The 21,920-nt window shown below is 55.2% G+C and overlaps 6 protein-coding genes across 6 annotated transcripts; 3 read left to right on the forward strand and 3 right to left on the reverse strand.

The window, feature by feature from the left end:
• Positions 1–1,076: 1,076 nt before the first annotated feature.
• Positions 1,077–2,180, reverse strand: KRP23_300 (uncharacterized protein; the record flags this gene model as incomplete). Its single annotated transcript, XM_067887572.1, has 1 exon — positions 1,077–2,180. The coding sequence occupies one exon, from the start codon at positions 2,178–2,180 to the stop codon at positions 1,077–1,079; it is 1,104 nt and encodes a 367-aa protein (XP_067750857.1).
• A 3,701-nt stretch (positions 2,181–5,881) lies between these two features.
• KRP23_301 (uncharacterized protein) lies at positions 5,882–6,547 on the reverse strand (the record flags this gene model as incomplete). The annotated part of the gene is made up of 1 exon (XM_067887583.1): positions 5,882–6,547. One exon carries the CDS (start codon positions 6,545–6,547, stop codon positions 5,882–5,884), a length of 666 nt encoding a protein of 221 aa, XP_067750858.1.
• Positions 6,548–8,129: 1,582 nt separating this feature from the next.
• KRP23_302 (uncharacterized protein) lies at positions 8,130–8,417 on the forward strand (the record flags this gene model as incomplete). Its single annotated transcript, XM_067887594.1, has 1 exon — positions 8,130–8,417. The coding sequence occupies one exon, from the start codon at positions 8,130–8,132 to the stop codon at positions 8,415–8,417; it is 288 nt and encodes a 95-aa protein (XP_067750859.1).
• Positions 8,418–12,695: 4,278 nt separating this feature from the next.
• Positions 12,696–12,983, forward strand: KRP23_303 (uncharacterized protein; the record flags this gene model as incomplete). Its single annotated transcript, XM_067887605.1, has 1 exon — positions 12,696–12,983. The coding sequence occupies one exon, from the start codon at positions 12,696–12,698 to the stop codon at positions 12,981–12,983; it is 288 nt and encodes a 95-aa protein (XP_067750860.1).
• Positions 12,984–13,213: 230 nt separating this feature from the next.
• Positions 13,214–15,247, reverse strand: KRP23_304 (Proteinaceous RNase P 2; the record flags this gene model as incomplete). The annotated part of the gene is made up of 1 exon (XM_067887616.1): positions 13,214–15,247. One exon carries the CDS (start codon positions 15,245–15,247, stop codon positions 13,214–13,216), a length of 2,034 nt encoding a protein of 677 aa, XP_067750861.1.
• Positions 15,248–15,431: 184 nt separating this feature from the next.
• KRP23_305 (Brefeldin A-inhibited guanine nucleotide-exchange protein 2) lies at positions 15,432–21,706 on the forward strand (the record flags this gene model as incomplete). The annotated part of the gene is made up of 2 exons (XM_067887627.1): positions 15,432–21,503; positions 21,578–21,706. The coding sequence occupies 2 exons, from the start codon at positions 15,432–15,434 to the stop codon at positions 21,704–21,706; spliced, it is 6,201 nt and encodes a 2,066-aa protein (XP_067750862.1).
• Positions 21,707–21,920: the final 214 nt, after the last annotated feature.

Consider the following 21,920-nt stretch of genomic DNA (forward strand, 5'->3'; position numbering starts at 1 on the left):
TGGGCTGCCAAGTTGGGGACGATTGAGTATGCTCATGCCACGCTAGTCAGTGCCTCTACAGGACTTTCGCCATTTGAAGTAGACACAGGGCGTAAGGAACGCAATCCCTTCGGAACTTTTCCTACGCTGTCTACCACAGTTCAAGTACAACAAGGACTGTCTGAGTATGCAAACCGCTTCAAGGATGAACGTGACAAAATTATTGTCAAAGCCAAGGAGCACCTACTCAAGGCTCAAGCATCGCAAAAGAAGTACTACGATCAACACCGTAGCAATGTGCAATTCAAGGAAGGAGATTTGGTTATGCTGGATACACGCCGTATTCCACTCAAGCATGCTGCGAAAGACATTGACGTCAAACGTGCAAAGTTAGCTGCTCGTAAAGTTGGTCCGTTCGTTATCAAGCGCATGATCAACGACAACGCTGCTCGTCTGATTTTGCCACGCAGTATGAAGTCGCTGAACCCTACTTTCAACGTAGACGTTCTCAGCCATTACGTCTCCAACCCGGACAAGTTTGAGACTCGTGTTCTTCCGAAAGCATCTCGCATCATCACGAATGAAGTCACTGGAGAAGACCTCCACATTATCGAGAAACTTCTACGCAAGCGTCAGTTCAATCGCAAGACTGAGTGGCTTGTCAAGTGGCATGGTCTCCCAGACCACGAATCTTCGTGGGAACTCGAGAAAGACATCAAGCACGTCTCTCACTGGAAAGTTCTCGTCGACGACTTCAAGCGCCGTCAACGTGAAGTCAAACCCGGGAGGATGTAAGGACCGAGACGTGACGAGCACGTCAAGGCCCGCATATCCAAACTACAACATCCACTATTACGCAAAGACAAGTGGGTAAGTAAAGACCATGCACTGTGGTGCATGATCTCTGTCGTGCACATTTACTTTTGTATAGCGCACGTCAACCCACTTCAACTTGAAGTGGATTGACCAATCAAATTCATTCATTTTAGCACCGCCTTGGGCACTGCCCAGACGGCCGGCCACAGGGCCTTAACCAACTAATATCACTTTGCAATTTGCGTCTAACCACCTACACGCTTCCACATCGCGGACTACCTTCACTCGCGGCCTTCTACTAGCTCAAGCTTTACAGCAGGGGTGGTAGCAGTCGGCGCCTGCGTTGTTTGGAAGTTAATGTCGGATTCACCCGCAACGTCGGTCTTCTGCGAGGCATCGCCGCTCGACGGAGCATCGGTGCCGGCAGGAATGACGACACCCTGCTTGATGTCGTCACCGCCGGAAGCAGACGCCTGGCTGGCGTCGACAGCAGAGGCAGCGGTCGAGTCCTGAGTCACCGGGGCGTCAGTCGTAGAGCCCTGGCTCGCAGAGGCGGCAGTGGAGTCCTGCTGGATCGGAGTGTCCTGAATCGGGGATTCAGGGGAGGAGCCGCTCGCCGAGGAAACGTGACTAGCGCCAACGTCCGAGGCAGCCGTGGAGTCCTGGTTGGAGTAGTTAGGAAGGTCAGCCGTCGAGCCACTGTAGTCGCTGACGAACGAAGAATCCTTCGGCGCGGAACCCTGGCTGGCACCAACGTTTGACGAGGTGGTGGAGCCCTGCTGGATCGGAGTGTCCTGAATCGGAGATTCAGGGGAGGAGCCGCTCGCCGAGGAAACGTGACTAGCGCCAACGTCCGAGGCAGCCGTGGAGTCCTGGTTGGAGTAGTTAGGAAGGTCAGCCGTCGAGCCACTGTAGTCGCTGACGAACGAAGAATCCTTCGGCGCGGAACCCTGGCTGGCACCAACGTTTGACGAGGTGGTGGAGCCCTGCTGGATCGGGGAGTCGTTGGACGAGTCGAAGCCGTCGAACGAGTCCTTGGGCGAGGAGCCGCTGGCTGAAGACACCTGACTGGCGCTGGCACCAACGTCTGACGAGGTGGTGGATCCCTGCTGCACTGGGGAGTCCTGAATAGGGGATTCAGGCGAGGAGCCGCTAGCCGAGGACACCTGGCTGGCGCTGGCACCGACATCCGACGAAGTGGTGGAGCCCTGCTGGACCGGGGAGTCGTTGGACGAGTCGAAGCCGTCGAACGAGTCCTTGGGCGAGGAACCAGTAGAAGATTCGACAATGTCGCCGGGGGTCATCGCGCAGTCCACAGCGCCAGCAGAGACGTTGCTGGCAAGCAGAGCAACCGCAGTCACGAGTAGAGCGTGATACAGACGCATATTTTGATTCTTGGACTTGCTTGAGCCGATGTGACTGTGGCTGGAGAAGGCCAATTGGAAAATGAAGACGGGGGAAGGCGACGAGTTTCATTCGAACAGCGTCGGTCTCATCAAGGTTGCCCTCTGTCCGCTGTTCGTACGACGATGGAATTGCCCGTTGGCGAGCTACAGCCGGACCGGGGAACTGTTGCTATAATACACAACGCATCACTCGCGCATGAGCCCTCTATTGCCTCGCAGTGCTTCCAGCCACCAGCAACGCTTCCAGTGCAGCATCTGTCCCTAGGAAACGTCACGACAGAGGCAGAACGTCGAGCGTAACGCGCGTGGGGACACAAGAGGCCCCGGTTGCACCGCCCCACTCCGTCAAAGTGTCGTTTTGTTGCAGCAGGCGGTCCGAGAAGGGCCAAGGCGGAGCTCTGCCACCACTGCAGTCAATTCTCGGCCCCAAGACTGGCACTCCCGCGATTTGACGTGAGTCAACAGCCGTGCAGCAGGAGCGTCGGATTGAGAACCCGGACTCATCGATATCAAGGTGTCAAACTTTCGCTGTCTGTGGTTTTGCTAGCGACATCTGGGCTCTGCAGTCACAGCCGGACGGAAGTCCAAGAAATGTGCGACCCGATGGATCGAAAGAAGCGACAGAGCAAAAGGATTGATCAGCGCGCTGACTCAGCACTGCACTGCTAAGCTTGCTCCGGGCACCAGCCTCGCCTTCGAGGCAAAGCGTCGAAAATCCATGTCCGTTGTCGAAGACGGGCTTTCACCCGATCGCAGCATTCCTTGGTGTAGCTGCGTATTGTACATCAACAGAGGTCGTGCCAATATATGAAGGGGGTAAATGGGATTTTGTGCACTGAAACCTCAAACGCGGACAAACAAGTGGGAGTTCTTTTTAGACAGGCTGGTGTCAACTACTTTTAGTGATCTTACACTCAACTCAGCAGCCTACGTAACAAGAAATAAGAGGCCACACAATCACAACTTGTTGAGTGGGCTGCTCTCATATACATGTATGCAGTTTGTATGGTAAGCTTACTTCGGAGGTGTGTGCTCACTATAATACTGTAGCAAGTTTTTGATCGATACGAGTCAGGCGGTGTACATCGACGATTTTTCGCTCCTTCATTGTTGGTGGGTTTGCGCCTTGCAGTGCTCAGATTGGGACGAAGAACACCAAGAGTTTTCAGCAAGTCGAATCTTCTTCGCTGACACGAGTAGCAACAACGTGTAGCACAAATTATTTTCACCAAGAACAAATTCACTCGAATCACGCGTTTCGCCGCGACAAATTGAAATCGCTGGTAGACTGGAGTCCTGTCAGCTTTCTGATTTATTTATTATACATGTATTTATTATAATTCTTCTGTAGCAACAACACATCTAAGCACAACGATTGTGTAGGAGAAATAATTGGTAATGCAGCACGGCGCTAATACTTTGTTAATGAGGTCCACCCATATACAGGCACACCTCCCTAACTGAACCTCTCTACCTGACTACGCGTTCTTTATCTGGTTGTCGTCTCTGTGTGCAAAAGAGTTTATATGACCTTCACGGAAGAAGTTCTCTAACTGACTAAAAACCGCCTTACTCTCTAACTGACAGCCCGGAGGGTCGGGGAACTCCCTAAATGGACGTCAAATCAAGTAAGCTTTCTGACATATTTGGCTAATGCTTGGTGAACTTACTGATTGATATTATATTTGTAGGCATGATCCGATTGTTTAAGGCACGCTACCGTCGTCGATTTGTCCGCTGGTGTCTTGATGCAATGGAAGGCGGCATAAAGCGGAAACTGAGCCTTCTCGAGGCAATCCAGTTCAGCATCGATAGTTGGGGCGATGTGACGGCCGATTGCATACGCAACTGCTGAGTGAAGTCAAGTATCGTAGACGCTACGTTGTTGGGGGAGCTCCGCCAGGCAGGGGAGTATGCGTTGGCTGCTGAAGAAAGTGTGGTAAACGATATTGTGCGCATACTGGAGGGGGTTAGCGCCCACGATAGTGTTGCCCATTACTTGGAGATTGATTCTGACGTTGAAGTTGACGAGCTCCCAGAAGGCGATGCCGAGGACGATGATGCTGAAGAGGTGGATGGTGACGTGGACGACGAGAACGACAAACTCCCTGTGTCAGCATCGACAGCACTCGCCTATTGTATGGAGCTTTCTTCGTTTCTATTCCAGTGTGAAGGGGATACAAAGCGGGAACTGGAAACGATATAGACCTTGACAATGGTAGCTAGAGACCAAGTAGTGAAGCGGCGGCGGCAGACATCACTGGATACCTTTTTAACACCAATGTGAATGTAGCCATTTCCATATCTGACACGTCTCGGATCAGACAGATCGGGCGTCACTTATACTTATATGAAGTACATTCTTGCAATAATTCCCGCCCGGAGGAAGTAGAGGTGTGACTGTAATCGTTCATCGACCATGGCGCTTCCACTGCCGAAGCACTATCGTTAGGGTAACAACGTAAAGCGAGCATTGGACCGCACACTTCGACACGACGATACAGATCTCTCCAATTTGAAACAAACAACAACATGAAATGCTACAAATGCGAGCAATAAGATTAATAGGTTACAGGTTGTCGGGCTCATATCGCGTTGTATCGTCCCCTGCTTGCCTCGAGAGCTCCATGCGTGGCTTCGTCGTTAATTTTGCTTTGAAGGCCGCACGCTTGCAGATTGTCAAGTATCGGCGTCCCGCCCGCTCCCGTTGTATGAGACTGCATCTCGTGCGGAGACGCAGTAGTTGCTTCCAAGCCTAGTCAGACTCCTCCTCTCGGCGCAGAGAGCCGCGCACGAACATGATAGACTCGTCGCCCATGGCCAACATGTGTCGGGCCTTCACGCCGGTCTCTTCCACGACGTTGGCGGTGGCGCTGTCGGCGACGGTGAGCGCCAGAACAACCAGCGCGAGGTAGCTGAAGAACTTCATGATTGACGGATTTCAAAGTGATCTCTAGAGGTCAAAAAGGGAACTGATGAGCAAACCAAGCAACAAAGTCCTGTCGCACGGCTGGCGGGGCGGTTACGCCGGACACAGGTCGCCATAATTTCGGAATAGTGTCTATCAACTTACAAATACACAGTCGTCAAGCTACATTGCGTCCGGATGACTCTGTCCCATTCTGCCTGACGATGCCGTGTCCAGATGTGGAGTGCAGATGTGGAGTGCACGGCGGACGCTGAGCCACAAATGCGGCATCTTGGCGGCTAGGCCGCTCGGCCCTTCCATGTGTCAGAGCACAAACAAAGAGAACGAGAACGCCTCCGGACGGAATCTTCCACGGCCGCTTGGCCCACATCGGTCTGCACCTGGGTGCCTGTCAGTCGAAGAGAAACCTGTGCGTGAAGAAACATTTGAACGACGAAGTCCTCCTCAGACCAAACACCAGGTCAGTTGCTGCCGAGTGCATTGCACTGCCGCGCCACTGAAGCGGACAGCAGCACCGACAGCTCTTCGAGGGTGCGGGAAATATTCGAGACAGCGTCTGTTGCGCCAGCATCGCCTCATTCTCAGCCGGCGTGGCCGTCTGTTGAGCGGTGCTCGTGCACTTGGCAGGACAGCGAGAAAGCTGGCATCAAATTCATTATGTAATGGTCTTATAAGGCGACATTGAAGACACACTGCCCACACTCTCCCCATTGGAGCGCGGCTGCTAATAAATAAGAGATCTCAGGCTGCCTCAGACGATCTGGCGGCGCCACGGCAGCGACGGCTTCCGGATCGACTTGCAGGCGAGCGACACGGCGTCCTCTGTGCGGCTCAGCAGACTCGATGCTTGCTCCGAGAACTTTTCCACGTCCTTCTTGCTGTAGAAAAGCTCGGGCACCTGGTCGTCGGGCACCGTCGGGATCGTGCGCACGAGCACGCTGCCGAAGAAGGACACGCGGCGCTTCTCGACTGCCGCCTTGTCGCCCTGCTCCTCCATGGACGCACTCTTGACGCGGCGCGCGTCGCTCTTGATAGCCAACTGGTAGAAGGCCGAGACCCACTGGGCCTGGTCGGCGCGGCTAAACACGCGCGCGAGCATCTCGCGGCCGTCCACGAACGAAAACTCGACGCTCAGGTCGTTCTTGGGGGTCACACGGCCGCGTACGAGTTGCAGTGTCTCCAACACGTTGCGGCGGTAGCTGGCGTCCTGCTTGGTCTGGAACACCAGCAGCTCCGCGTTCGTGAGCACAAGGAAGCGCGTGTTCCAGGTAAGCACGTTGCGGCGCTTGATGCGCGCGTAGCCCTCGCAGTAGATGACGTTGGACACGGCGGCCTGGTCGAGGCTGAAGCGGCGGCTCTTGGCTGTGGGCGCGCTGGGGCGCCCGCGCGTGTTGCTGGCGGCGGCTCGGCGAGTCATTTTGAGGTGGGGGGAGAGCTGGCTGAGTTCGTGAATGAAGAGAGAGCGAACGGCGAGAGCCGTCTGCTTGGTGTGCTGTACACAAGGTGTACCTTCTTGAAGTTGGAGGGGTAAATGTCGCGAAGTAATGGTGCAGCGCCAGGCCGAATTCTCTCGTACAGTAAACGTTCTGGTTAGCAAACGACTTATGTATATAAATTATTCAAATACATGTTGTGTGGAACGCTCATTATGGCTCTGCATACCCATCAGTTCAGACCTCGTCCCATACGATTATGAAGGGTATTTAGTTTATGTTGGACGCGGAGGAGATTACTGTACATGTGGAACCAGGTCTTGTCGGATTATTGCCGCGCCGGTGCACCTGCGTTTGCATGACGGACTCTATGGAGCTCAGCGGCGGCCATGAGAAGCCCGGCCTTCTTCTCGCTGTGTGGGATACTCCGGAGGATTTTCTTGCTTTCTGGGCTGGCAACTTGCCAGTGCTGCCTGTGGTGGGAGCGCTACAAGCAAGCATAGAGCAGTCGTGGGTTCTTGCGGCAAGGAGCCGTTCACTCAACCGTCGGGCTACGTACGAAATCGGAAAGGTGCTTTGGTTGTGGCACCAGCGTTCGGTTATTCCTCCGGTCCCCTTTGACCAAATCGAACCGAATTGCGGAGGGGACTTGAGACGATGATGTGCTGCGGTGTATTTTAGGCGGGACTTCGCTTGCAGTGATATTAGCACAGAGCTGCTGCTGTTGCAGCGGTAAAATGCCACTGGATCGGAAAGAGAGACAAACACAAGCCACTCGATCAGATCGCAACCAAAGCGCCGCCTGATTTCTCGCAACGTTGTTGTTCTCAGACTGAGAATCTCAGTCAACCAGTCCTTCCACCACCGCTCGTGAAGAAATAAAGCGGGGAATCGAGCGACTGGAGCCGCAAGCTGCGAGGCTTCTCGCAACCGCGCCGTGTTCTCTTTGCAACACAATCAGGCCTTCGTTCCCGGCTTTTGAATAGCTTGCGGCCGTCGCGGTATATACCCGTCTTGCCACAGGTTCACGTCGACAAGCTTTCTGTGCCGACAACAGTAGCGCCATCCCGCGCGTGCAAGCGAAATTTCACTTGCGATGCTAGCTTTGAGTCTTCTGAGCTGTCCGTGTCAATCCAAATGGCGCCCAAGTATTGATACAGGACGGTATCGTTGTCAGCAAATGTATAACAAAGCAGTAGTGTAGCCGCTTACTCCTGAAACTACAGTTTGTCTTGCCTGGCTGCGATACAAAGGAATGCAACGAACGTATGGGAGTTGCAGTTCAAGACCATGGTGGGAAAGCGGAGACCACCAAACTATAACCTACCTTGTTATCACGCACTTAGTCGTTTCGACACCGGTGTAAATTTATATCCTTGTACAACTTCATCTAACTAATTCTAATATAAGGTCACAACACACTCTGACATATGATTATTTCCTACTTTAGATATGATCTGCTGTATCCACTGGCCGCACGCCATGCGATTTGAACGCCCTGATTTCTTGGCCTCACTCCCGGATTCGCCCCCTCAGCAGCAGCTCAGCCTCCTCCTCGCCACCACCATGAAGTTCTCGACCGTTCTCACTGCCGCCGTCGTCGCCGTCGTGTGCGTGCTCCAGCCCACGGTCGCCGAAGAGCAGGCCTCGATCCACCTCCGCGTGCACTCGGAGCAGAGCCCCAACGGCGCCATCTGCTACAAGGCCTGCCCCTCGGGCCAGTACTGCCCGCGTGGCGAGAACGCCTGCCGCGCGCCCACCGGCAACCAGTGCTTCAACCCGGCCACGAGCCTCTTCCGCCAGGGATGCGACGCCGGTTTCAAGTGCAGCGGCGGCAAGTGCGTGTACAACTAAGTCCAAGCTTCCAAGATGCCTGGCGCCGCCCAACTGTGTCCTCACTGTGTCAATACTTCTTTTGCATATAAGCCTGTTGACAATATAACGGTGTCATTTCCAAACTCTGGTTTACTGGTAACTCTAGTGGCTCTCGATGAATGGCTGCGCTCACGTGTTCGTCATACAATGGCTTCATCGATACGGTACCTTGCCGGTGTTGGGCATGCACCCTTCCGTTGACTCATGTTGGGGGATTGATACGACGAACTCGGTTATTTTGATACGAAAGCAATTTCGATGTAAGGCGCGCCCGGAAGTGGACCTCTATCACGCGCAGCGGCGCAAGATAAATCAGGGTGTGGTGGGCCATCAAGACAGGACAGCGTGGATCTCATTCTTGCGATGCCATGCAAATCCTTGAAACGAGACTTCAATTTTTGCGTGGGTGAAGTGTACCTTCCAACTTTCAGGTTCTTGCCGTGGATTTACAAGTTGGGCAAAGAGCAAAGAGAGCAACGAGGCAGACTTGTCGGGGCGTCACTGATTTCTGCTGTGCAAACGAGTGACCCGATGAGCAGTGCGGCGAAACAAACGTGAAGTGGTTTGGCAAGTTCTTCGTTGTTTCTAGTTTGCGCTCGAGATGAGCCCGCAAGCTGAGAACTGGGTCAAGGAACGACCCACAGTCGTGTCGATCAGGAGACTATAGCGGGACAACAAGCGCATCATGGTGAGAGATGCCAATGACCAGCGGATATCCGCAGCCAAATACCTATGCCGTATATTTCAATGTAGGGGTTACAGTACTCGATCCATTGCACTGTTGTTCGCGGTGCAGCATTATCGCCGGAATGCATTTCCGGTGTTGGCTCCACGGATTTTGGCCGCGGAAGAGGGTGGACTACATGTATGGATACTGTGCCCCACCCCAGTACATGTCGTTTTGTTCTACTGTCGCGATGCGTAGCAAGTAAACAGCCCTCCACGCACAGTGAGAGTCTTTACGAAACATTTACGGACACAGTCGGTTGTTGGATACACTGTTTGAAAAGTAAAGATATGAAAAGTGAAGATCGTAGTATAGTGAGTCTACTGCATGGTCGTGCAGTTGCTGGTGAAGGCTGGTTTTGGCTGCCTTGGATGGTTTACTTGGTCCATTGATCCATTGACCGATCGGTCAATCGATCAGTCTTGATCGTACACGCACTTGCCGTAACTGCAGTGGAAGCCGCGAGCGCACCCGGCGGCCTGGAACAGACTGGTAGCAGGATTGAAGCACTGGGTACCAGTCGGCGCGCGGCACTTGGTCTCGCCACGCGGGCAGTACTGGCCGTGCGGGCAATTCTCATAACAAAAGGCGCCATTGGGGCTCTGGCTGCGGAGCTGGGTTGACTCAACCGCCGAAGACCTCGGTCGTGGCCACCGTGGTCTTGTACACGCACTTGCCATTGCTGCACTTGAACCCGAGATCGCATCCGTGCTGAAAGACGCTGGTCGCCGGATTGAAACAGAGATCACCAATCGGTGCGCGACACTCAGTCTCGCCGCGTGGGCAATACTGGCCGGTCGGGCAGGCCTTGTAGCAAATGGCACCGCTGGAGGTGGAGGGTGGTGACTTGTACACGCATTTGCCATAGCTGCATTTGAAGCCGACACCGCACCCGTGCTGGAAGAGGCTACTCGCCGGATTGAAGCAGAGGTCACCAGTCGGTGCACGGCATGCTGATTCTCCCCGCGGACAATACTGGCCCGTTGGGCAGGACTTGTAGCAAATAGCACCGTTCGTGTCGACGTTGACGCGAAGCTGGGTCAAGGCCTCGGTCTCGGAGGCTGCCGACTGGAACAAGCACACGACAGTGACGAGAGCAGCAGTGAAAACGGTCGACGTTTTCATGGCACTGGGTGGTGTGGTAGTAATTGCTGTACGTTTACTGGGCTGAGTGGAGCCAAATGAATTTGTAAGTGAGCGAGGAGAGCGACAGGGTAGACTGTCGCTCAATCAACGGTCTCATCTCGCTTGTGGCTCGAACAGTAAAATGTGAGACGAGCGGTGGGGCAGAACCAAGTTGAAGCGGTTTCTGCCTACAGTTGCGCCGTGTGCGAGCTGCCAGTCCTGCTACCAGACCTAGCGACCAGGCTCGTGCGTCGTGAGTACTGCTTTGAAGCTGCGAGCACAGGTATGTTAGCAGTTGGTTAATTCGCAATATTTAGGGGAGATCGTTTCTGCTGGAGCGTCTGGGCGCGCTTATTTTGTGAGATGATGTTGTTTGCCCTCATTTGGGTGCCAGGCAGGCTCCGTTTGGTCTCGTTGAGAAGGTGCGTTAGGTGTCATCGTGCTGGGATTGAGTGCGGTGAAACCGCTTGGTGAGTTGGCACAACCTTCAGGGTGCCGAGCATGATTAGCACAGCACTCGAGCACAGTGTTTCCATCCATACAGAGCAGAGAATGGTATCAGCAGGCCGAAAGCGCAACTTTAAGTATGAAAATTTTGTGCCAGAAACCGCTTCAACTTGGTTCTGCCCCACCGCTCGTCTCACATTTTACTGTTCGAGCCACAAGCGAGATGAGACCGTTGATTGAGCGACAGTCTACCCTGTCGCTCTCCTCGCTCACTTACAAATTCATTTGGCTCCACTCAGCCCAGTAAAACGTACAGCAATTACTACCACACCACCCAGTGCCATGAAAACGTCGACCGTTTTCACTGCTGCTCTCGTCACTGTCGTGTGCTTGTTCCAGTCGGCAGCCTCCGAGACCGAGGCCTTGACCCAGCTTCGCGTCACACGAACGGTGCTATTTGCTACAAGTCCTGCCCAACGGGCCAGTATTGTCCGCGGGGAGAATCAGCATGCCGTGCACCGACTGGTGACCTCTGCTTCAATCCGGCGAGTAGCCTTTTCCAGCACGGGTGCGGTGTCGGCTTCAAATGCAGCTATGGCAAGTGCGTGTACAAGTCACCACCCTCCACCTCCAGCGGTGCCATTTGCTACAAGGCCTGCCCGACTGGCCAGTATTGCCCACGCGGCGAGACTGAGTGTCGCGCACCGATTGGTGATCTCTGTTTCAATCCGGCGACCAGCGTCTTTCAGCACGGATGCGATCTCGGGTTCAAGTGCAGCAATGGCAAGTGCGTGTACAAGACCACGGTGGCCACGACCGAGTCTTCGGCGGTTGAGTCAACCCAGCTCCGCAGCCAGAGCCCCAATGGCGCCTTTTGTTATGAGAATTGCCCGCACGGCCAGTACTGCCCGCGTGGCGAGACCAAGTGCCGCGCGCCGACTGGTACCCAGTGCTTCAATCCTGCTACCAGTCTGTTCCAGGCCGCCGGGTGCGCTCGCGGCTTCCACTGCAGTTACGGCAAGTGCGTGTACGATCAAGACTGATCGATTGACCGATCGGTCAATGGATCAATGGACCAAGTAAACCATCCAAGGCAGCCAAAACCAGCCTTCACCAGCAACTGCACGACCATGCAGTAGACTCACTATACTACGATCTTCACTTTTCATATCTTTACTTTTCAAACAGTGTATCCAACAACCGACTGTGTCCGTAAATGTTTCGTAAAGACTCTCACTGTGCGTGGAGGGCTGTTTACTTGCTACGCATCGCGACAGTAGAACAAAACGACATGTACTGGGGTGGGGCACAGTATCCATACATGTAGTCCACCCTCTTCCGCGGCCAAAATCCGTGGAGCCAACACCGGAAATGCATTCCGGCGATAATGCTGCACCGCGAACAACAGTGCAATGGATCGAGTACTGTAACCCCTACATTGAAATATACGGCATAGGTATTTGGCTGCGGATATCCGCTGGTCATTGGCATCTCTCACCATGATGCGCTTGTTGTCCCGCTATAGTCTCCTGATCGACACGACTGTGGGTCGTTCCTTGACCCAGTTCTCAGCTTGCGGGCTCATCTCGAGCGCAAACTAGAAACAACGAAGAACTTGCCAAACCACTTCACGTTTGTTTCGCCGCACTGCTCATCGGGTCACTCGTTTGCACAGCAGAAATCAGTGACGCCCCGACAAGTCTGCCTCGTTGCTCTCTTTGCTCTTTGCCCAACTTGTAAATCCACGGCAAGAACCTGAAAGTTGGAAGGTACACTTCACCCACGCAAAAATTGAAGTCTCGTTTCAAGGATTTGCATGGCATCGCAGGAATGAGATCCACGCTGTCCTGTCTTGATGGCCCACCACACCCTGATTTATCTTGCGCCGCTGCGTGCAACAGAGGCTCACTTTCGGATTCGCCTCTCAAGCAACAGCACCCAATCAAGTCCCAACCGCCATGAAGTTCTCCACTGTGCTCACCTCTGCCCTTGTCGCCGCCGCGTGCCTGTTCCAGTCGACGGCCGCCGAGGACCAAGCTTCTGTCCACCTCCGTGTGCACGTCGAGCAGGCTGATAACGGCGCTATCTGCTACAAGGCCTGCTCCACGGGCCAGTACTGCCCGCGTGGTGAGACCGAGTGCCGCGCGCCCACTGGCAGCCAGTGCTTCAACCCGGCGACTAGCCTCTTCATCTCCGCCTGCGACTCGGGTTTCAAGTGCAGTGAGGGCAAGTGCGTCTACGCCTAAGCAGACTCGCACCAAGGTCACAAGAATTCACACGACTGTGCAGTAGTCACCTGTTCATACTCGCGCCCAACGAGCTTGCAGGGCAATATATCGTGTCGTTTTCATCTTCTTCTCTTGCCTTTTGCTCACTACTGAAAGACTTTGGGTGATCACTCACTCATGATGGACTCAATTGATTTCTGAAGCGAGCTAAAGTGTCGAACAATGCCATCAAGCTTCTATCTATGTGGTTAGTTGTCTAGTTGGTCGTTGCGATGCGCACAGATCCATCGCGTACGCTTCTTCTGGTTCGCGCTTTCGTTTTGGTCTGCCTGATCCGCGATGGGGAAGTGGAAGTGCTGCGGCGCTGTCACTTGCGGCACGCGTGAGAACGGCTGAGGGTGCCGCAGTCGGATGTACTCGATCGGAATCGGCGTCGCTACATTGCCAGCGACCACAGCGTTATACGCGAATTCTTCGTGCTTGATCTCAATGTTCACGGTCGTCATGTCCTTCCAGCGCGCAACGAGGTCCATCGAGATGGAAGGGGACTTTGAGTCCTCACTTGTAGCAGCATCATCGCTGCTATTCTTGCCCTTCTTCTGAGAAGTGGTCTTGGTACTGGTGTAGCCGTTGAGCAGAGCGAAGACATGGTCGCGACCTTGGTCGTTCGTGACCACACGCCCCTCCCGCCCCATCAGCACGCTGGCGTACAGCCAAAAGAGGTCATCCGACAAGAAGTCGGTGCGGCAGCTGAAGATCATGTCTTCGTCCTTCCAGCGTTCAACGATAGCCTTTTCCTCACGCGTGCGCTCGCGAGTAGCAAACTTGCCTTGGCGACGCATCGCCTTGTACTGCTTGGTGCGAATGCGCACCACAAACTTCTCCGCGAGGTACGCTGCGGGCATCGTAATGCTGACGAGGTGGCCCTGTGCCTGCAGTTGTCTCGCCACAGCATCCACCTGGTCCAAGCGATACGTGCCAGCCTCGAAGTTCTGGTTGATGTAGGCGATGTTCGGCCCGTCCAGCACATAGTGCAGCGGTCTGCCGTCCGCTAGACTCGACGCAAGGCTCTGCAGCCGGAAGTTTTCGTGACGGAGCATCAACCAGTCCCGAAATGGGTCCAGGTATTCCTTCACCGACTTTTCTGGCACCACTTTGCTCCGACGAGATTCAATCGCTGCCAACATGTGCTTCCGCTCGAGCTCGGACATTCCCTGTTTGTTCAATGCATGTCCACAGCACGGACACTTGTTTCTCATCCGCGCGTCGCTCGGCACGTTCTCCACCGTGTACTTAGCGTCACGGAACGCGTACAGCAGCCGCTGGGCATTGGACGGGGACACCTCTCGACACGTCAACTGCAGATCATGCAGCAGCGACGCCATCTGCGCGTGGAAGTGCGACTCACTCGACTCACTTTCGGGCATCTCCGTGTACTCGTTCAGCTGTTGTTCGTTGTTCTTGACGCACGCAATGACCATCTGCACCAGGACGTCCTCCATGGCGCTGGTCCACTCGACGTCCTGCTGCTTCAGCTGCTGCCATCTCGAGTACGCGCTCGAAAATTGGCCGTGTTTGCATTCGTGCTCGAGCAGCGGACTCACTGTCCGAAAATGCAGCTTATTGGGCGTCGTGCCTTGTGCTGTCACCGCCCGTCTCAGCTTGGTAATGAGCTTCCACGCGGCCTCCGTGTCTCCTCCTGCCAGATGCAGCTTGATCACTGAGCCGAACGCGGCTTCATTGAGCGCCTGGCCGAGCACGAAGGGCTTGGTCTCGTCCACGACGAACAGCTCGTCACTGAAGTACTGCAGCAGTTGCTGCCTAAACTGCTCCGTGAGTCCCTTCTGCTCGGCCTCTTGGGCGCAGTGGAAGTAGAACGAGTCCACTGCCTGCCTGGCCACTGGCATTTGAAGTGTCTTGAGCTGCACCTCGCTCTGCACGAGCGGCAGGACGTCCTGGAGTGGCATCTGCTGCTGCACGACGTATCGGTGCACGTTAAACCTGGATTTCCTGCTTTTTTGCTGATTTTTAGGCGTCACTTCCTTCACATCATCGACCGACGTGCTAATTCGCTGTTTCTTAGCGCGACGGCGAGCGCAGCGCCCGAGTTTCGTGGTCTCTTGGGCGACCGCCGGACCACTCAAGAACCGGCGGTTTGCAGCCCACACAGAGCAGTTTGCAGCGCCGTAAACCCCACACACACGAGAAGACATGACGCCGGACGTCTGGAGCGACACTCGGGGGCCCACAGCCGCGTACAGGCCGCGAGAGAGCCGCTGCATGCTGCGCCGAGATTTGATGGATGAGGAACCTCCTCCAGTAAAGAGGGTACGGGTAAAACGTACCCCTTTAATTCACGTTAACCACATCACTGTCGTAACTTGGGTACGTTTGGTGTCGACGTACCCATGGAAGATTTCGGCGTAACGACACCAAAGGGAGCTTTTAGGACGCCAGGACAGGATCATGGAGGCGCTCGTGCTCAAGTCGCTGGGCAAGTTGCGCAAGGCGTGCACGCGCAGCCACCGCGAGCTGCGTGATATGATCGACGCGGCGCAGGCCAAGGTGACGGCTGCAGGACAGGACGGCGCGGCCGAGGTGCCCTTCGAGCCGTTTCTGTGTGCGTGCCTGACCCGCCACGCCAAGCTCGTGGCCGTGGCGCTGGACTGCATGGAGAAGTTCCTGGCCTTCGGCTTCTTGAAGGAGGCGGGCGTGATTCCCGAAGGGGTTAGACGTCGCCTCGTTCAGAAGGCCGCAGCTGCATCGTCGTCGGCAGGCCGCAGGACGGGGTTCGGGTTGGGTCTCGGGTCTGGATCCGGGTCTGGGTCTAACTCTGTACCCTCTTTTGCAGCCAATACCCCTTCAAGTGGTAACCGTGACGCTGGCGGTGAGGAAGACGGTAACGAGGACAGTTACCGACTCATTGACTGCATTGTTGAAGTGGCCTGCGACTGTAATGACCACCCGGATGAAAGTGTACAAATCCAAGTGCTGCGGGTTTTATTGACGGCCGTGACCACCCCAACGTGTGAAGTGCACGAACATGCACTACTGAGGGCTGTGAGGGCCTGTTATCACGTGCACTTGGTGAGCAAGAGCGCGACCAACAGGACAGTGGCGAAGGCCACTTTGCAGCAGATTATCAGCATTGTTTTCCAGAGGATGGAGACGTTCGATCGACGTGTAGAGGAAGAGACCAAGGCTACGCTGCAGGCGTCACTGGACAAGCAGGAGCTGCAGAGTCACCAGGAAGAAGAGGACCAAGAGCAGCAGGAGCAACGTCCAATCAGTGAAAGTGACAGTGGAGAGGAAGACGGTGAAGTTCACGGTACGACGTTGCTTGCGGAGCCCACGGCAGCCTGGTACCCGGCGGTCGCACACATACTTCAACTTCCTCATGCTGCGGAGAAGATGCCTCTCCCGTTGTTGGATACGAAAAAAATTAAGGCGGTGACGACGCTGTCGCAGCCCATGTTCGCACCCGCGTTCCCGTCTGTGCTACACAAGGACGCCTTCTTGCTCTTCCGGTCGCTGTGTCGAATTTCTATGCGGTCGGTGGCGGATGATTCCCCTACGGCAAATGGCTCAAACAGCGCTATGGCAGGTAATGCAGGAAATGGTGCGAATCCGGAGGACCCTTTTGCGTTCCAAAGCAAGATTCTGTCGCTGGAGTTGGTAAAGGAGATTCTAGAAAATGCTGGTCCGTCGTTCCGACGTGGCGAGCGGTTCGTGCACGCTATCCGGCAATACCTGTGCCAGTCGCTGCTGCAAAACTGCACTAGTAACTACACGCAAATCGTATCGCTGTCGCTGCAGGTTTTCTTGGTGCTGTTGCGCAACTTTAAACGCCATCTCAAGACGGAATTGGATATCTTCATCACGAGTATTTTCCTGCGCTTACTGCAGTCCGAGAACGCCAGTTTTGAGCACAAGCTGTTGGTGCTGGAGGCTCTGCACGCGATCTGTGACGACCCGCAGACACTAGGTGAAATTTTCATCAACTACGATTGCGACTGGAATACCAACGACTTGTTCAAGCAGATTGTGCACGCGCTTGCCAAGGCCGCGAAGGGCGGTCGCTCCCAGGATGCTGCGGCCCAGCAGTATGCTGCCAGTTTGTCTAACAGTGCGCGGATCAAGATGCAGCAGCAGGATGCCGCCCTCGCGCTTAAGGGGCTTGAATGCCTTACTGCGATAACAGCATCACTGAAAAAGGCCGCGAATTTCGTGGAGAGTGAGCGGCAAGCGTCGCAACATGAAGGAGAGAACGAGTCGCATAACAGCGAGAACGGTGGCGAGGAAGACAACGTAGCGCCGCCTGACCTGGCGCCTGTCGTGTCTGCAACGATGTCCGCAGTAGAAGCTTTCGAAAGCAAGAAGAAGCGCCAAGAGGAAATGGCCACGGGCATTCTCAAGTTTAATGTAAAACCGAGTGCTGGTGTCGCTTATCTGGTTGCGCACGGACACATGGGCGAAGGCTCCCCTCGAGACGTGGCACAGTTCCTGCACACGCATAGCAACAAGCTGGACAAAACCATGGTGGGAGATTACCTCGGAAATGGTGTTCATTACCAGGGAGGTTTCTGTGTCAAGGTCCTGCACGAGTACGTGGACATGATGGAGTTCACGGGTCTGGAGATCGATGTGGCTATCCGCCATTTCCTTGCTGGCTTCCGTTTGCCCGGTGAATCACAGAAGATCGATCGTATGATGGAAAAGTTTGCCGAGAGGTTCTTCAATGCGTGCCCACCAGGATTATTTCCTAGCGCCGACACAGCTTTCATCCTGGCATTCTCCATCATCATGCTGCAGACAGATTTGCATAACCCAAGTATCGCGGAGGAGAAGAAGATGGACAAGTCTGGATTCCTGCGCAACAACCGTGGCATCAACGATGGCAAGGACTTACCGGAGGATTACATGGGTGGTATCTTCGACCGCATTAAAGCAACACCTATTTCCCTGAAGGAGGATGATGACTTCCGCAGCCGTCGTGGTGGCGCCGCACCTACAGCTTCAAGCTCGTTGTTTGGCGCTTCAGGCGCATCCACAGATCGAATGCGTCGCGACGCTTACATTAAAGAGCGTGAATCGATGGTGCGCCAATCTGAGGCTCTCTTCAAGCGTCGTGTGCCCGCTTCAGCACGTGTACAACAACAATTCCCACCCTCTCCTAGTGCTTCGGCCGCGTCGGCTTCAGGAGCTTCTCCCTCGGCACAGCGAAATAGCGATGGGCCTTCGTCTCTGCTTGCACCAGACCCTTCGTCGTCAACGTTCCGAGAAGTCTCGGGGTACAACGAACGCTCTCATGTGCGGCCGATGTTTGAGACGCTCTGGGCCCCGCTTCTAGCTGCGTGCTCGGTGACCTTCGAGAGTTCCGAGTCGGTTGAGGCTATCCAGCTTTGCTTGGATTCTTTCCGTCATGCAGTGCACCTCTCTGCCAGGCTTAGCATGCCATCGGAGCGTGATGCCTTTGTGACAGTCCTGGCGAAGTTCACAGCGCTCCACACAACAAACTCGCGGTTGATGCGCTCGAAGAACATGGAGGCCATTAAAGCTCTCATTTCTATTAGCGTTAAGGAGGGGAACTACCTTGGTGATTCGTGGCACGACGTCCTGCAGGCGATTTCTCAGTTGGCTCGGATTCAGACGCACGCTCAGGGTCTGCACGAGCGTTCTGCGTCGGGCTCCGTCTCCGGTGATTCGTCGTACTTCAACCGGCAGCCGTCACCTGGTATGAGTAGCCATTCAGGCTCGCGCAACAGCAGTAGCAGCTCAACGCCTTCGTTCAGTATGCTCGGCTCCTCAACGAGCAGTAAGCGTGGCGGGTTGTCATCCTCGCTGTCCTCCCCGTCCCCATCGCATCGTGATGCGAGTGGCCGTGGTGGCTCCGAATTGGATGAAGCTCAAAGTGCTGCTATCGAGGATGAAAATGCTGCGCGCGTGTTGAGCGAGATCGACCAGCTGGCCAGCGACCGCGTTTTCTCCAGTTCTGTGTCGCTCAGCGACAGTGCGCTGCAGGAATTCGTGATCCAGCTTACTGTTGTGTCGTTATCGGAATGTTCCGGCGTAGGGCCCTCTGGTGCTGCGGGCGGCTCTCCTCCTCGTGTCTTTAGCCTGCAGAAGCTTGTCGAAGTAGCCGATATGAACATGCGCACTCGCTCACGAATGGTCTGGGCGGCAACGTGGCAGACCCTGTCAAGGCACTTTACGACGATCGGCTGCCATGAGGACCTGTCGGTCGGCATGTACGCTATTGACTCGCTGCGTCAGCTCAGTATGAAGTTCCTTGAGCGCGCGGAACTTCGCGATTTCAACTTCCAGCGGCTGTTCTTGGCACCGTTCGAAGTGATCATGGCTAACGCCACGTCGCTGGAGACTCGCGAGCTGGTTTTGCGCTGCGTCGAAAACCTGGTACTTGCTCGAGTAGCTAACATCCGGTCAGGGTGGAAAACCATTTGGGGTGTCCTTCGTGTAGCAGCCGAGACGTACGCGCCTGGCAGTGAGGACCGCGTAGTTCTATTGGGCTTCCAGGTGGCGCGCGGGGTTTTGGAGCGTCACTTTGACTGTATCGTGGACGTGTTCGTTGATGCCGTCGAGTGTCTACTTGCTTTCGCGGTTTGCGGCTGTGAGGAGGTCGAACGCCAAATGGAGGAGCGACTTGCACTCACGCAATTGGGAGTAGACAGCATTGGGTTGCTGCGCAGCGTGTGCATGGAGAAATTAGCGACAGGCGAAGTCATTGAGCCGCTTACTGCACGTGAGACGGCAGGGTCTCTCTCAGCTGCGTCAGCTCCTGCTGCTGCAGCAGCCGCGGCGGCCGCGGCGAAGCAGGCTGCTCGCGTTGGTTTCAAGAAGGTCAAGGTGATTGCAGAAGATCCCAGTGGTGAGTCGAGCGCTGGAGCCAACGAAGGTCCTGCAAGTGTCCAGTCACCTTCTAAGCGCGCTTCGGTGAGGTATCAGAAGCAAGAATCTGTGCGTTCTCTCGAGGAAGAGGTCGCAGAGCTGTCACCGCGCACCAAGTTACCATCTTCTTCATCCCAGTTGTCCCCCCGCCGGAGAACGGGTTCTGTCGAGGCGGTGGAGGCAGAGAATCATGACGTTGGCGAGACTGCGTATAACGACTCAGCAGCCCACACTCGCATGTGGTGGCCCGTTTTGACTGCGTTGTCCACTCTTGCCGCGGACCGCCGTTTGGACGTGCGTCTTGCTGCTCTGGAAGCGCTGTTCGACGCTTTGGAGACGCACGGGAAGAAGTTCTCGGCGGGTCTGTGGGGGTTGATTTTTAAGGGCGTGCTCATTCCTTTGTTGGACGAGCTGCGGCATCTTGAAGTGGTGGTCGAAAAGGGTGCACACATGCTGCCCAAGCTGCCTTTGCCGACGCGAAGCGCTTCCACGCGCATGCCACCGTACGTAGCTGGCAAGACTACCGCAACTTTATGCCTGGAGCGGCTGCTGGAGTGCTTTGGTCTCTTCTACGATATCGTTGGGTTCTTGCCGGAGGTACTCTTCCTGCTGGGGAAGTGCATGGATGCTGGAGACGCGGAAGAGCAGCTCGCGGCCGCATCCGCGCGTGCACTCGAAGTTATGCTGGTCACGCACGGCCACAAGTTCCCCGAGGACGTTTGGGGTATCATTGCCGACGAACTCCGGTCCGTCATGAAGCGCGCGGAGCCAACGTGGGTATTCTTTGCCTTGCCGCCTGAAGACGACCGTGAACGCACACTCGTGCCAGAGACGCAGATTGAAGCAAGTGCTGAGAGTCCAACGAAAAATGGGAGCCCTTCAAAGAGTGCAACTCCCTCAAAGCAGAACGCGCAGATGGTGCTGCCGCCTCCGCTTTCAGCAGCCCCAGACTCGGCAGCCTCCCTCCTCACGTCTCCACGCCAGCCTTCACTGCTGAGCATGTACCCGGGGGTCGTGGCGACACTGGGTTTCACGTTTACTGCAAACTTCCCGCCGAAGATTATCAGCGTCGCAGAAGTGGAGGCTCAGCGAGTGCCCTCGCGCACGCACCTGGCTGTCTTGCTTGCGCTTCAACGAGTAGCAGGCAACGTGCTGGCCAGCCGTCGGAAGCAGCAATTGTCGCTAAGCGTAGGCCACGCGCGTTCACTGCTGGCGTGTCTGCGTGAGAGTTTCATGTTCGCTCGCAAGGTGAATGACGCTGTGCCAGTGCGGCGGTACTTGCAGCGCGTCGGCTGGCGGTATGGGATGACGGTGCCGTCTTCCAGCGAGCTGCCAAGCTTGTTGCCACAGGAAGTGCTAGGCAAGCAACAGTACCTCCACGTGCTGTTCTCCGCTTTGACGCGGAGTGTGAATAACGCTGAAATCGCGCCGATTGGGGAACAGGACGAAGCGCGCAAGTACATGGCGCGCTTGGTACAGGAAACGCTGCAAGAATATCTGGCCTGGACGGGTGCAGCTGCGCAGCATTCTGAGGAGCCGTGGGTACCTGCCGACGCCCAGCAGCGCGTCGAGAGCTTCACGCCGCTGATGGTCGCCACATTGAGGGAACTGGCCGAGTTTGACGGTGCAGAGGTGAGCAACTCGTGGATTGGTCTTACACTTTGTTATCGGGTTCGAGTACTAACTAATTGGTGGTTTTTGCGTAGTTGCAACGTCACATGGTGTGGCTCTACCCTCTCCTGACGGACCTCGTCAAGGTGCCGAACGCTGAGGTGCGGATAGCGCTATCTAGCGTCTTCAGTAAGGCTGTACGACAACTGCTGCCTCCCATGTAAGCAGCTCGGGTCGAACTGGTAGGATCAAAGTAGTAGACCTCGGCGAACTACGATTGCCGAACGAAGGTGGCACGTTGTCGGAGGAAGAAAATCACTCTTACATGACTCACGCGTTCGAGGTTTCTGGTTTCGTTTCAAACAGGCAAGACGCACAGATCAAGGACAAGACCGAAGTGAAAACAAAGCACAGTCTTTCATACAACAAGAGGGTGGC

The sequence above is a fragment of the Phytophthora ramorum genome (assembly GCF_020800215.1).
Source record: "Phytophthora ramorum isolate Pr-102 chromosome Unknown Phyram_PR-102_s0001, whole genome shotgun sequence".
Classification (NCBI taxonomy): domain Eukaryota; phylum Oomycota; class Peronosporomycetes; order Peronosporales; family Peronosporaceae; genus Phytophthora; species Phytophthora ramorum.